At 50.6% G+C, this 15330-nt stretch overlaps 6 protein-coding genes across 6 annotated transcripts; 2 read left to right on the forward strand and 4 right to left on the reverse strand.

The window, feature by feature from the left end:
- Nucleotides 1-104: 104 nt before the first annotated feature.
- On the forward strand, nt 105-881 carry UHO2_02580 (uncharacterized protein; the record flags this gene model as incomplete). Its single annotated transcript, XM_041555368.1, has 1 exon — nt 105-881. One exon carries the CDS (start codon nt 105-107, stop codon nt 879-881), a length of 777 nt encoding a protein of 258 aa, XP_041411302.1.
- Nucleotides 882-930: 49 nt separating this feature from the next.
- Nucleotides 931-1821, reverse strand: UHO2_02581 (uncharacterized protein; the record flags this gene model as incomplete). Its single annotated transcript, XM_041555369.1, has 1 exon — nt 931-1821. One exon carries the CDS (start codon nt 1819-1821, stop codon nt 931-933), a length of 891 nt encoding a protein of 296 aa, XP_041411303.1.
- A 2044-nt stretch (nt 1822-3865) lies between these two features.
- Nucleotides 3866-4882, reverse strand: UHO2_02582 (uncharacterized protein; the record flags this gene model as incomplete). The annotated part of the gene is made up of 1 exon (XM_041555370.1): nt 3866-4882. One exon carries the CDS (start codon nt 4880-4882, stop codon nt 3866-3868), a length of 1017 nt encoding a protein of 338 aa, XP_041411304.1.
- A 463-nt stretch (nt 4883-5345) lies between these two features.
- On the reverse strand, nt 5346-6837 carry UHO2_02583 (uncharacterized protein; the record flags this gene model as incomplete). Its single annotated transcript, XM_041555371.1, has 4 exons — nt 5346-6105; nt 6196-6347; nt 6433-6501; nt 6634-6837. 4 exons carry the CDS (start codon nt 6835-6837, stop codon nt 5346-5348), a joined length of 1185 nt encoding a protein of 394 aa, XP_041411305.1.
- Nucleotides 6838-7183: 346 nt separating this feature from the next.
- Nucleotides 7184-8147, reverse strand: UHO2_02584 (uncharacterized protein; the record flags this gene model as incomplete). Its single annotated transcript, XM_041555372.1, has 2 exons — nt 7184-8019; nt 8105-8147. The coding sequence occupies 2 exons, from the start codon at nt 8145-8147 to the stop codon at nt 7184-7186; spliced, it is 879 nt and encodes a 292-aa protein (XP_041411306.1).
- A 4526-nt stretch (nt 8148-12673) lies between these two features.
- Nucleotides 12674-15316, forward strand: UHO2_02585 (uncharacterized protein; the record flags this gene model as incomplete). The annotated part of the gene is made up of 2 exons (XM_041555373.1): nt 12674-13652; nt 13725-15316. 2 exons carry the CDS (start codon nt 12674-12676, stop codon nt 15314-15316), a joined length of 2571 nt encoding a protein of 856 aa, XP_041411307.1.
- Nucleotides 15317-15330: the final 14 nt, after the last annotated feature.

Here is a 15330-nt window from a genome sequence, read left to right on the forward strand (position 1 = left end):
ACCGAACTGTGTAGCGTAAGTTGCCGACCAACTTTCAGAGGAATCATGCTCCACTTCCTTCTCGCCCTCCTACTCCTCACCTCGTCAGCCCGACAGACGCACCAATGACGGCCACAGACCAAAATCCAACCCCACAACCGAACGCAGAAGACGCCAAATACCGCATATCATGGTCCCTCCCAGGTTCAGCCGAGCGTAACTCCCCCGCCATCGCAGAAGCTCTTTCACCCATGCTCACCTCTACCTCTTGCACATCCTCTTCCCGCAAACCGCTAGTATTAGAAGTCGCATCCGGTTTCGGCCACCAAATGCACGCCATTGCATGCCGTCACCCGTCAATCCAGTTTCACCCATCTGAAGCAGACGCATACCCCCGCACCCGAATCGACTCCACCATATCCTCTCTTCCCAACGTCGCAAAAGCAGAATCCCTCGACCTACTCTCTCAGAACGACTGGACAACCCTCGTACACAACATCTCCTCAGAGACTTCTGCCCCTTTACCAGGAGAAGATGAGGGTCTTTTTGATGGGGTGATTGCATGCAACCTCACCCACATCGCCCCGTGGAGCGTGACTCAGAGTCTCTTCAGTCATTTGGACCCAAGGTTAGGGTATGCTACTCAACAAGGCTATCGTAATATCCTGCAGAGGGATGGCTGGATTGCTATCTACGGCGCATTCAACGAGAACGGAGGGTACACTAGTGAAGGGAATCAAAAGTTTGATGCTGAGATCAAGAGTCGAAACCCCGAGTTCGGGTTACGAGACGTCCAAGTGGAAATGATTCCCGTAGCAGAGAGGCATGGATTTGTGTTGGCGAAACGGACAGAGATGCCTGCTGGCAACCTCTTTCTCATCTTTAAGCTTTGGCCCGATTGAAACCCCTGCATCAACACAATCAAACATCATCCGAGTGTCATTGCATGTGCTACCAATCCTCAACACCCACCACACTCCTCTCTAGATCAATAGTGACCGTCTTACTCCTCCCCTTCCACCTTGCATCCTCTCGTATTGTGTCTAGAAAGAGATGATACCCAGGCATATACCTGTCAACAAAACGTCTCACTTCGTCATCTGTCATCCCTTTCCCGCCATTGCTAGCCTTCATGTGGTGTTCTTGTTGAGTCCGCCAGATGTAAACGTTGTTGATATCGGTAGGTTGGATCTGGAGAAAGACTGTAAAGGGGTTGTACCATTCGGTGTAGGTTGTTAGGTTCGTGTTTATTTGTTGGAGCGATTCGAGGGTGTAGCGTTTAAGTGGTGCATCTGGTGGGCAGGATTTCTGTTTTTCGGAGACGAGGGAGGATGGGATAGGGGAGAAACCCATACTCCAGCCCTCCAAGATGAATATATCCAGCGGACCCTTCAGCACTGGACTTTGAGATGATCGGGCACGATCTCCATACCCGTTGTAAAGACTTTTATCGAACACCGGCAGCCGTACCTCTCCACCTTCTTCATTGATGCGGTACGCCTGACCTAAGATCTCAACCCCCAAAGAAACGTCATGGGTGCCAGGCTGTCCTCTGCCACTCAGCAACGGATTATTTGGATTCTCCTCCGCAACCCGCTTAAGATTCGCATAAGTATGGTACAAATCATCCGTACTCAAAACACCAACTTTCAACCCCGTAGAGCTGAGATGAGATATAAGAGAGCGAGTCACAGTGGTCTTGCCGGATCCTTGTGGACCTTGCATTGCTACGAATAGAGGTGGAGTGGTGGAGGAAGTGAAGCGGGAACGATGATGCTGCAGTTGAGTTAGAAGATGGGCGGCGAAGATGTCTACCGCTCGAAGCGGGGTTTTCGTCTCCATCGTGTGCGCGAGGGACATATGTTGGTGGTGGTGATAATGATAGGAAGCGGAGACAGTGGTGCGAAAGTGGAAGGGAGGGTGTGATGGTGCCAAGAGGACTTGATCCGACCGCAACCCCACAAACGTTGTCGGGGTTAAGCGGAATCTTTTGATGCGGGGAAACTTTCTGCGGTTGTTAGGATAGCGATCTGACACGGGAGAAAATTTTGGCGGGGACGTCGGATAACGCCTCCTGACACCTTGCATTGAACTGGCTTCCTCAATCCCTGGACAACAAATACTGTTGCCCATCCTTTACCAGCGCTTCTTTGCTGAAAACACCTGGCTACTGACCAGAGCGTATTACTGCAACACCGAGTAGCATCGCTGACATATCATTGTACTGCATGTTATGGGCCTCACAAAGGAAGCCTTCGGTGACTTTTTTGAGTGAAGCTGCGCCAATATGTCGGCGACCAATTATCACACATACGCCAACTTATAGCACTTGCATTAGCTTCTCATGAAACGTCAGAGCGCAGCACCTCTATCGCTGACCTGTCAATCGTGGAGTTCCGGCGGCAAAGGATCTGCAGTCGATCCATTTAGTTTTTGACGTGAGCAAAGCTTAGCCGAGACGATGGAATGTGTTCAGCGCATGCATCTGTACCTTCCTTTCCGCCTTGTGCTTGCGTTGAAGGGATTGATGCATACCTACGAGGTTTGTTGCCAGAGCGTGTCATGCGTGTGTGACCTTTTTGGTCTGCCGATGGTACTGCGATGCCCTCTTCTTACAGCGTGGCACAATGAAGGCAAGGTTAGGTTATGTCGTTGTTCGTGCCGAACGCTTCAGCTTGTGTCTGATGTCTGATGAGCTACAGTCGAATGATCACCTGGATTCAGCGCTTCCGACAGTTCTTGGCTCGGCTCTCTTGGTTGATCTTTGCTCTTGCTTTACCTCCACGACGACTACCAACTTCAGCTTCCTCACTCTCACCGCCGACACGTGAGACACGGAACAGCTCGTGTTCCCTTCCACCCTGACATTGACCAGCAACCCAACTCCAACCTCCAACTCCACTACCACCACCATCATCCGACACCACACCTAAAATGCTAGCAACATCATTACTCAAATCTCTAGCCCTAGCCCTTAGCTTAACCACAACCTTTGCCTTCGCCAACACCTACGCCCCTCTCTCTGACGGCCGGCACACACTCCGCTTTCACCTCCTTTCCTGCCCTCCAACTATTCGACCCAAAATCTCCGGTTTCTCCTCTTCCTCCACCCCCTCTTCCTCTCTATCCTCTCAATTCTCCATCGTCCCGAATTCAACAACCATCATCGTCCCCTCGGACTTTATCGGCTCAATCTACCTCGCCGGAGAACAATGCGGTAAATACGGCGACAGCTGTCAATCTCTCGACCTCACTTTTCAACCTAACCCAAACGAAACGGTTAGGAGTTATATCAATTATGATGCCATGCCTGGAAAGAAGTTTGTTTATCCGGTGAAGGCGTGGTTTGATGACGGAGGAGAGCAAAAGAAGGGGGAGGATGGAGTGATTGAATGCGAGCAGAGTAGTTGTGTGGATGGTAGTAGGGATCCGGATGATTTTATCAGTAATCGGATTTATTCTAGTACGAAGGGGGTCGGGGTGGTTGTTGAGTACGATTGTGCAGGTAGGTTGAATGGTACTTCGACTACTCATTGAGGTGTGGTAGAGGATTGTCTTGCTTTGCTCCGTTCCTTGACGGGGGCATCTTTGCTATGTTCCGTTCTTCGTCGGGGGCCACTGTTGCTGTGCTCCGTCCATTGTCGGGCAATGATTTGCGGACCCTGGTAGGTCCAACATCGCCTCAACACCACACGCTTTCTCTTGTCTCTCTTCTTTTTATTTCCACACTCCCTTGTCAGCAGCTTGTAGACAGGCATGCCCCTTGATCCGTACATCATCACACATTCGCTTCTAGCCTGAATGGACACTTCATGAACACACTCTCGTCTGAAGATTTTGTTCATGCTTCTAGTGAATGACTCTGTATTCCCTGCGGATCCCTTGTTCAGGCTTTGGAACGAGGCTTCATCGCATCTCCCGTCTCATCTTTCGTTTTCCCTACCAAAAACTCCTCTACCTTCTCAACAAACTCTCCCGGTTTCTCTGCTTGACACCAGTGCCCAGTATCCATGTGAACCAACTTCGCTTGCGGGAAATACTTCATGTTCGTCCCAATATTCTTCCTGTTCACATACTTGCTCTTACTGCCTTTGATAAACAGCGTTTCCCCTGCCCAGCTTCTCTCCTGCGCATCGGGTTTCGCCCCCTCCAGCTCGTCCGGTTGAGCATCTGGTGGGTTATAGGGAAAATCGCCAATCTGAGCTATGTTATTACGGATAAGGTCGATGGGAATCCTCCAAGTCCAATTCTCCGTATTCGGTGGACGGGTGAGGTTGGTTAGGAGAAACTGACGGACGCCCAAATCCGGCTCAGTCTCAGCCAGGATTGCATCTGCCTCAGTGCGAGACCGACAAGGTTTATCCCGAATCGCAACCATTGCATCTATGTACCTCTCGAACTCAGGCGATAATGGACCTCTTTTCGCTGACATATCAACACTGACCAAGTTCCTTAACATTCCCTCTGGCAGTTCCGGGTGCAATGCAACAGACATCGAGACCTTTCCTCCCATAGAATGACCGATCAACCCAACATTCTCCAACTTCTGAGACTTCATAAACTCAATCACGTCCAAAGCCATATCTGAGTAGGCCAAGCCATCGATGTGGGGTGAGGTTCCGTGGTTGCGTAGGTCAAGGGCGAAGACTGGGATTCCGAAACGTTGGGACATTGCTCGTCCGAGAGAACGCCAATTCTGTTTGGAGCCGAAGAGTCCATGACAGACAACGAGGGAGGCGATGGGGACTTCGGTGCGGCGGTTAGAGAGTTGGGTGGGGGTGGGGAGGTAGGATTCGTAGTCGAGAGAAACGGTTTTGCCGGTAGCAGAGGCTGCGGTTGACTGCTTTGAGTCTGAGGATGGTGTGGTGTAGGCGAGGCGCGCGGTGTAGGTGATCGAGGTCATGGTGAGAGACGAGGAGCGAGCTCCATGATGGAGGCCCCCTCTAAGGGCGGTGAGCATCGTGCGTGGGAGAGCGGAGGTGAAGAGGTGATGGAGAGTGGAGAAGATGGTACGATGAACAGGAAGGACAAGATGAAGGTCGCGACCATGCGCAGCAGGTTGGAATTTATCAAGCCGAACAAAATACCGCTTTCTCCGGTAAAAAGCGGCAAGCTTCCTTCCACCCTTCCCGAAGGGTCAACCTTTTTGCTTTGCTTTAGCCGGATACTAACCGGCTCATCATCTTATTCGTCTTTCTGCTCAAAGCAAAATGTCAGACCGTCAATGCCGAGATCATCTCACGTGCCCACTCCCGCCTGGTCAATCTTTCCAGCGTCATGAAGGATGAGTGACAGACTCTGTCAAATTTTGGAGCCGAACAAAGGGCTTGTCTAGAAATACAACAAAGCTTAGCAACGTCAAGCGATTACTTCTCAGCAACAGCAGGTCCAGCATCACTCTTAGTAGTAGCATTAGCCTCCTCAGGAGCAGGCGTAAGAGTCGCCGCACCCGACAGCGGCGTATTGGCACCACTCCCATTATCCAACTTTCTCCTTTTCTTCCTCTCCTCCCTCACCTTGATCTCCTCTTCCAATTGCTTCCTCCTCTCTGTCGTATCAATATGTGTGGGTCCGCCCTTTGCAGTTAAGATCTCCACCCCTGTGTCTGTAATCAACAATGTCTCCTCCGCAGCCGCCGACCTTGCACCGTCCACAGTCGCAACAGTCCAATCATCAGGCCAACTCAAATCCCTCCACTCCGTACCCAAGTTGAGCATCGGTTCGATTGTAAAAATGTGTCCGGGCTTCATAACACCGTAACTCTTCTTTGTAGCATGGTGATAGACTGTGGGTGCGGCGTGGAAGCAGTTTGAGATTCCGTGGCCGGTGTAGTTCTTGACAACAGCACAACCTTGTGACTCCGCGAGAGGTTGAATGACACGACCGATCTCGCCGTAGGGAACGCCGGGTCCGCATATGGCGATGGCTGCATCGAGACATTCGCGTGCGACACGGATGAGTTTCATGGAGTCGGAGTCAGATTCGGCTTTGGGACCAATAGGGAAGGTGGCGTTGAGATCGCCGTGGTAGCCTTTGTGGAAGAGGGTGACGTCGATGTTGAGGATATCGCCGTCGTCGAGTGGACGTTGATCAGGGATGCCGTGGCAGATCACTTCGTTGACGGAGCTGCAATGCCGAGGTGAGATGGAAAGTGCTGTCAGTGACTGTATTCTAGCCCTGATGTTGAGTGTGGGCTTTGAGGATGGAGAGACTTACGTGCAAACACTCTTAGGGTATCCATGGTAGCCGAGTGGACTGGGGTAGCAATCGCGCTTGATAGCTTCTGCAAAGACGATCTTGTCGAGTTCATCTGTCGTGACACCGGGCTTTGCGTGCGAAGCGCAAATCTCAAGTACCTCTCGAGCGAGCTGATCAGTTGAAACACAAAACAGAGGCCCTATCTGTCAGCAGGCTGCGCCAGGACCTATCTCAACTAAAGCTGGTTGTACATACCGTAGCGGCCTTCCTCACTCCCTCCTGATCGTTAGCATTGTTGACCTTGATATTCCTGGATTGCAAAAACTGTATCACCCCATCAAGCGCAAACCCAACAAGCAAAAGAGCAAACACCACAACCCCATCAAGATAGACGTCAGCATACCCCATTTTGGCTAGTATGACAGGAAAGGTCACGGTCAAGAAAGGAATTCTGACCTGCCACCAAAAGTTGAACCACATCCTCACCCCTTCCCTGGCGTAGTTAGGCCTTCGAATCGATGGCGGAATCTTGGGTGTGGAACTCAAAGGGTAAACCGCCTTGACGGAACCTGAGTATTTGAACGAGCGGACATTGGCGAATGGGTCGACGGTAAAGCTACTTTTGGCATCGCTGCCGCTGGTGGTTGCTGTCGGCGACATGGTGTAGAGGGTCCGGGTCGCAGAGTGATGATGGTGGATAGAGGGCGTGGTTGACACAATCAGGGCTAATTGGGTTCATAGCTGCTGAGAACATGCAGTCCAAAATTTTTGGGAGCTTTCTCCACTCAGGCGCTTTTTTCCTGAATGTTAGAGGCAGAGCTTAACAACCCCAAAATTCGGCTTTGGAGCGACGCTCTTTGTCAAACATCACTGACCATCAGCACATACTGTATTGAGAGATTGATTCACGAAGTCACCATCACAGTGCCCTGAGAGAGTGTTGAAGATACATAAATCGTGAGTTTTATCATTGTCAAGCAGACACTCGGATTCAAGAACGGACAGATTAGATACCTCGGCCACCAGTAACCTCCAAAGTCTGACCCGAGATGTACGAAGCCAGTGGACTAGCAAGGAACAAGATCGAAGCAGCCGCCTCTTCAGCATCACCTGGTCGTCGCAGCGGGATATCAGCAACAGCAGTAACCGACTGCTCCTTCGAGTTTCCACCAGCAGGACGACCCGGAATACCAAGAGCGATCTTCTTACCATCAATCTCGATGGAGGCACCAGCTTCCTTAGCCTGGGTCAATCGAGTGTTGATCCAACCGAAAGCGACCGTGTTGACACGAACACCAAAGGGACCCCACTCCTTGCACATGGTCTTGGTGAGACCGAGCACGCCGGCCTTTGCGGCAGAGTAGTTGACCTGACCGACGTTACCGTGAGTTCCGGAAGTAGAGGAGACGTTGACGATGGCCATATTTTCACGCTTGTTCTCGTCCTTGATGCGGAAGTAAGGGGCAGCAGCACGGATGATACGGAAGGGGGCGGTGATGTGGCAGTCGAGCATGAGTTGGAAAGTGGCATCGTCGGTGGTGTGAGCCATTTTGTCGGCGGTGAAACCGGCATTGTTGACGATGATGTTGAGCTTGCCCCACTTGTCGACGGCAGCTTTGACTACGCGCTCACCGAAGTCCTTGTCCATGACGTTGCCGGCGAGAGGGATGGCAGATCCGCCAACTTTAGTGATCTGCGAGGCGACATCGTTGGCCTTTTTGGCGTCGAGATCGGAGACAACGACGTGAGCACCGTGGCTGGCGAAGAGCTTGGCGGTGGCTTCACCGATACCTTGACCGGCGCCAGTGATGATAGCGACCTGACCCTTGAGGAGAGGAGCGGCTGGAATATCGTACACGTGAACGCAAAGAGAAAAAGTCAGTGAATGTGACATGGTGTACGGCTGACGAGAGAAGGGGACACTTACGACCGTTGAGGTGGCCAGCGATCTGAGAAACTCGTTGCGACATATTGATTCTTGGGGACTAGATTTATGATGGGATTTGAGATGAGAGTGATGAGATGGTGGGTAGCTGGTACATGTGCAATCGCTTGTAGAAGAGCAAATACGAGGATAGAAGTCTTGTGCCGGGGATAGAAGCCGACGCACAGCTTGGGATTTTGCGAGGTCAGAGAACAAATCTGTGCCTTGCAGTGAGAAACCGGGACCGGCTCAACCTCGATACCCGACCCGGTCAAAAATTTCATTTTTCTCGGCCGTCGACGAAGCTATACTGGATCTAACAAAACACCTTTGACGCGAGGGTGCGCGACGAGTGTGTAAGAGTTGAAATTAGATACACTGCTCCAGAGGCCACAGTCAGGCGCTCTTTACAGTCGAGTGTGTCTAAGTGAAAAGGCTTGTTATTTCGGGGTGAGGGAGGCTACAGAACATGTGTATAAGTTTTATCGTACAGTCCCTGCCCAAAGTTTGGGGACAGGGTCCAATAGACAATAAATCAACCATCCAATAGCATACCTTCCATCTGCTTGGAGGAGTGATCTCTCATAAGTGTCAGACTGAGCAAAACACACAGTGAGCAAGCTCAAAAGAAGAACTTTTGATTGCAGTGAGTCTCAGAGCCAACTAATACTTGAGCAGACCTCCATGCTTAGTAAGAACTTGCTCCACATGATGCTCCATCAAGTTGATCACAGGGTTGATATGTTCAAGTGTGATCTGGGTGTTCCACACTTCCTCTGCAGCTCTGGCAAGTTCATTCCAGGTTTTTGGTACTGGCAAGTGCTTACCAAGCAAGTTTTTGAATACATACCATATGTTCTCAATAGGGTTAAGGTCCAGCGAAGCTGGCAGGTGTTCCTGCATCTTAATGTTGTATTCGGCCTGCCATTGCTTGCAGATAGCAGCCTGATGACAGCTGCTGCCATCTGTCAGAGGTTGTGCGCCCAAAACCTGATGTCAGCGGTCATGCACCCAAAACCCGATATCTGTAATAGAGTCTTGTCTATTATGAATCCTGTCGAGATATGTGACAATGCTTGTGGTATTACAATTCTTGGCAAGATATGTAGTAGAGATGTCTCTATCACTTTTCTTGCTCAGAAATGCAGTAATGTTTTGCTATTGCAGGTTTTGACTGACTGCTGTGGACACTCTGTCCAGAGGTAGCTCAGCACAATCAATAACTGATATGAACTGGTACTGACACCAAGGTCTGGTGTGAGAGATATGTTTGGTGGCACCAACACAAGTGTCCAGTGTGTTGACTGTATGCTTGAAGTGATCCCTGGACTGCAGTGGATGACTGCCTTTGGTTCTATCTTTATCCAGACTGCTGGTTTGCTATGAACCACCTTTGGACATCAGTGAGCAGTGATACAACACACACACTACAATGGAAGCAACCTATTGAGATTGCAACTTGCTGACTGTGTACTAATGTATACTTATGTGTAAAGCTATAACTAGTAATGTATGGTGTAGAGTGGATGGAGATCCACTTGACCACTTATGATGAGAAGGTATGGTTATATACATCTTTGCAGTGTCACCTGTGACTCTGCTCCAGCTCTCTCTCCAGAGAGTACCTTCTTGTCGAGCACCATGGTAGAGGTCTCTACTGAGGCATCCCCTCCTGGCCGGCCCCTGCTTCTCCTGCTCCTGGATTGAAGAGAGCAATGTCACCTCATTGTTGATAATGGTTGCCCCACTTCTTCCTAATGACAATGCTTGCCCCCTCTCCCATCCACCTCCTGATGTCAGCACCCATCCCATGCACTGACTTCATCATCATGCAGGGTCCCTACCCCATCCAGTGGTGACCTCAAAGGTCTGTGTCACTAGTCCCTACTGGTTCCATTGTATGATCACCCTTGCCACTTAATCTCTGTGGAATATGCCATATGATCTTGTTTGCTACTGATCCCAGTGGGATTCATGATACCATCTTCTCTTGTGCCAATTTATGTGAGATCTGCCATAGAGCCACTTCTTGTGCAGAACTCAGCAAACTCTTCTGCAAGTCCTATGATCTGCCCAATTCCTCAATTCCTGCACTCCCTTCATATGAGTTGATGGATCTTCCTGCTTCCTGCGCATCCAGACCCATGACACCTGATATCTGTAATAGAAAAGCATCTATTATGAATCCTGTCGAGATATGTGGTAATGTGTGGTGTATTAAAATTTCTATCAAGGTATGTCATAGAGAATCCTCTATGACTTTTCTTGCCCAAAGATGTAATAGTTGTTTTGCTATTGCAGGTTTTGACTGACCACTGTGGACACTCTGTCCAGAGGTAGCTTGGCACAATCAATAACATGTATGAACTTATATTGACACCAAGGTCTGGTGTGAGTGATATGATTGGTAGTGCCAACACAAGTGTCCAGTGTGTCGACTGAGTGCTTGAGGTGATCCCCAGACTGCAGTGGACAACTGCCTTCAGTTCTATCATTATCCAGACTGCTGGTTGCTATGAACCACCTTTGGACATCAGTGAGTGGTGATACAACACATGCACTACAATGGAAGCAATCTACTTGATTGCTACTTTGCTGACTGAAACTAATGTATACTTTATGTGAAGTGATAACTAGTTTATGGTGTAGAGTGGATGGAGATCCACTTGACCACTTCTGACAGGAAGGCATGGTGTCAGGGGTCTCGCGCCTGAAACCCAGGTCGGTCTGTCGAGATACTCGGTGACTATCAAACTGTGCGACAGCTATTGTCTCGGTATCGGTGACTATCAAGTTGTGCAGTGACAGCAGGTGGCGTTCGTTGTATATACTATCGTAGGTTTCGGCTGACCTCTGTGGACACTCCATTCAGGGGTAGCTCGGCACGATCAATATCAAGGTTATGATGACACCAAGGTCTGGTGTGAGTGTTGATGATGATGAGGTTGATGGTATTGGTGATGAGATTGGTGATGTCAATGATAATGAGGTTGATGGTGTTGGTGATAAGGTTGGTGGCGTCAACACGAGTGTCCAGTGTGTTGACTTGATGCTTGAAGTGATCCCCAGACCGCAGTGGACTACTGCCTTCGGTTCTATCTTGATCCGGACTGCTAACCTGCTATGGGTGCCTTCGGACATCAGGTAGTGGTGATACAACACACACACTATGATGAGGAGCAACCTTTGATGGATTGCTGCTATGCTGACTGAAACTAATATATACTTATGCTGAAGTGATAACTAGTTATGGTGAGTAGAGTGGATGAGGATCCACTCGACCTATTGATGATGAGAAAGCATGGTTATATACCTCTTCTCAGCATTGCCAGCGATGCTGCTCCTGCTCTCTCTCCAGAGAGTACCTTCTTCATCAAGTACTGCTCAGGGGCCTCTCCTGCTTGGCACCCCTGTGCCTCTTGAGCTGTGTTGACTCCTTCGACACTGCTCCTCCTCCTCATGACCTGGTGTCGACTCCTTTGATCAGTGACAGTTCCTTTGGCTCTTGTCTCTCGAGCCCCTGAGTGGTAACCATCTGCATGCTCCTCGAGCTTGGTCCTCTTTGTGGCTGTGCCTGCTCCTTGAGCTTGGTCCTCCTCGTGGCTGTGCTTGGCCCTTCTTTGCATGTGAGTCTGTAGGAGTCCATGGTCTCCATGGAGACTGCACTACAACCATGCTCTCTACTGATCTCGACTAGATCTTCGATACCTGTGCTCCTTCCATATGAACCCGTGACCCCCCTGCTTCTTGAGCATCCAGGCCCATGACACATGGTTTATATTCATCCTCACAGGGTCACCTGCAACTCTGCTCTGGCTCTCTCTCTCCAGAGGGCACTGTCTTCGTCGAGTGCTATGGTAGAGACCTTTACCAATGTGTCCTCCCTGCTGAACCCCACTTCTCCTGCTCCTGGGTTGAGGAGAACCAGCATCACCTCATCGCTGATAGGGTTTGCCCCACTTCATCCCAATGACAATGCATGCCCCCTCTTCCATTTACCTCCTGACTTCAGCACCCATCTCCTTATGCCAACTTCATCATTGTGCAGGGTCCCTACCTCATCTGCTGGTGACCTTGAATGTCCTTGTCACTAATCCCTACTGGATCTGTTGTACAATCACCCTTGCCACTAATCTCTGCAGGATATGCCATACAATCTTGTTTGCTACCAATCCTGGTGGGATTTGTGATACCATCTTTTCTTGTGCCAATCTGTGTGAGATCTGCCAAAGAGCTGTTTCAGTTGAAGTAGATAAAGCCGCACAAAGCGTGGAGACAGTGAAGGTAGTGCTTACGGCCGAGTAAAAGGCCTGAACATCTTAGCACGAACCACATGTGTCACAACCTACTCAAGGCAAATGCTTTGTTATGCTCCGCAGTCAATGCAGCTCTCCGCCGCTCTTCTTTTGTATATATAGACTCCTAGCTCTCTCGCTCTCTCTCTCTCCTACCACCATCATCAACAAAGACACCTCAACTCCAACCACTGACGAATGACTCCAACACGCTGACGAATGACTCCAACACGCTGATGAATGACTTCAACTGATTAAGAGTCTGACACTCAACGCAATGCCGCCATCGACAAGAGCTGGACAGACGGGAAGGGGCGATGATGATCAAACGACCACAAGCAATGGACAGGAGGAAGGATGGCTCACGCAGGTAGTCAGGATCCTCCAGCTGGCGAACCCGGCACTATCGGCAGAGGAAGCAATCGTACGAGCTATGGGTCTCATCAGCATTAGCAACCAGACCCCGCGCAGGGAAACCGAGAAGATCCCCAAGGAGGTGTCGAGCGCCATTGCGCACATCAAGAAGCTCAGCGACAGCAACTGGCACACTTGGGAACCTACCTTCATCGACTGCCTCCAAAGAGTACATAATGCGAAGGAGATACTGTATGGCACGGTAGCGCCTGGAAATGAGGAATACGATGAAGACTTGGATAAAGCCCTCGTGGGCCTCATCCACGCCTGCTGTGACAACAGTCCAGACAGCCGTATCGACACCTACACCGTCAGGGGAGTGGATGAAGAAGTCCAACTCGGTAGCACACTCTATGCCAAACTCAAGAAGGCACTAACGTTGAACGACGCTGTAAAGCGAGCAGGACTGCAGGATCGTATTCACACAGTGCGCTTGCACAATCGAGACATTGTCAGGCTAGGCAAGGAACTCGATTTGATCTGGAACGATGCAGCACGCCTGGGAAAGCGTTTTGACGAGGACCTCAAGAAATCAACTCTCTATCGCTGCACGGCCCAAGATTGGTTCTATGCCAATGCCGTCGACGCACTGAAAACAGCCAGACCAGACTGTAAATATGACGAAGCCTACCACGCACTCGCCAAGAAACAGCAGGATGGTGAGGTCACCGGCCGTATTAGAGGAGCAGCAAGGGTTGCCACAAGCACGGACCAGGCGGAGCAAGGACCCAGAGGCAGGCACGATCCTCGCAACCCCTCGGCCCCTCCAAAGTGCTACGCTTGTGGAGGACCTAATCACATTGCTCGAAACTGCACGAACACCAACAATAACCCCGCACCTAGTAGAGACGGACCCACCCCCAATCCGGCACAAGAAGTGAACCACTAGGAACTCGGGTGCACCTTTCTAGCAGTCGACAGGGGCGAGCAATCAGCATGCGACACCTGGATCATCGATTCAGGTGCAACCCATCATATGGTAAATGATGAGAGAATGCTGCTCACCTCAACGAACAAGGTTGGCCAAATCAGTACAGCAGGGGACGAAAAGCTTCAGGTGAAGGCTATAGGAGATGCCTCCCTTCGGGTCGGTGAGGCCACCATCCAACTATTGGATGTGCTTTATGTACCGAAACTGAATGCTAACTTATTGTCCGTACAAGGCTTGATCGAGAATGGTGCACGAGTAATCTTTGATGAGTTTGGAACTACCATAAAGCAGAACGATGGTACCCAAGTACAATTCAAAAGGGACAGAAGACAGGGCCACTTCAAAGTGCGAGGACAAGCACTGGCTTTGGAACTGGAGGAAACACGAGATGGCGTCCCAGAGGACAACCAGAACACAGGAAAACTAGATAATGCCCCAGAGGGCAATAAGGACACGAAGCATCGAGACAGCTACCTATGGCATGAGAGGTTCGGACACCCAGGACAAGACAAAATGAGACAAATCCGGGCCCATTACCTAGGTACCGACGAGGAAATGGAACATGAGTCGAAGCACTGCAACGCGTGCAGTCAAGGAAAACAGACTCGAGCACGGATGAGCCAATCAGAGTCGGAAAGAATGGAGGCACCATTAGAGCTGGTACACGTAGACCTGATGACAGATTTCAAAGGACATGCCAACTACCACTACGCACTAGTTGCTGTGGATGACTTCTCCTCTCTGATCTACATGGAACCACTCTGCACAAAGAGTGCCGCACTCACGGCGCTGAGAAGGTGGATAGCCAGGATGGAACGGGCAACGGACAGGAAACTCAAAACACTCCGCAGCAACAATGGAGGAGAATGGTGCAGCATAGCAGCCAAAGACTGGCAAACTCAAGAGGGTTTTAAGTGGCAAAAGAGCGTCCCGGGGATCAGCGTCCAAAATGGACGGGCGGAGAGAGCAATCAGATCGGTCCAAGAAAAGATGCGCTCGATGCTGATTGGTCGAGCTTGCCCCAGAGAGTTGTGGCCGTACGCAATCACAGCAGCAGCACACATGATGAACCTTACCCCGTCAGCCACCAAAACCATTCCCCATGAGGCCTTTTATGGAACCACCGTGCACAAGCTGGCCCAGCAACTGCGAGTCTTCGGATGCTTGGCATGGGTTCATGTTCAACAGAAGGACCAGCAAGGCAAGCACGGAGCTAGAGCAAAGCCAGCCATCATGATTGGGTATGACGATGAACACAAAGCATGGAAGTTTTGCAACCCGGACCAGCCTGCGTCAATTCAATGGAGCAACTCAGCAACGTTCCATGAGGACAAAGGATGGAGTGATCGCCAACAAGAGGCAGTCAGGCCCGTGGTGACCGTGGAGGTCGAGGAGGAGGGTGCCACGCCAGCCATAGTAGAGGAGGAGACCAGATTAGAGGCCGCAGTGGAGGATCTCCTACCAGCCGTAGACAGCACAGTGGGTGCCGCCAACACAGCAATACTGAACCTGGACCCAACGCTTGGGGAAGCAATGAATGGTGAGGACGCCCAGCTCTGGAAGGAGGCAATATGAAAGGAGCTAGAAGG

Source organism: Ustilago hordei, assembly GCF_900519145.1.
Source record: "Ustilago hordei strain Uho2 genome assembly, contig: UHO2_contig_04, whole genome shotgun sequence".
Lineage (NCBI taxonomy): Eukaryota > Fungi > Basidiomycota > Ustilaginomycetes > Ustilaginales > Ustilaginaceae > Ustilago > Ustilago hordei.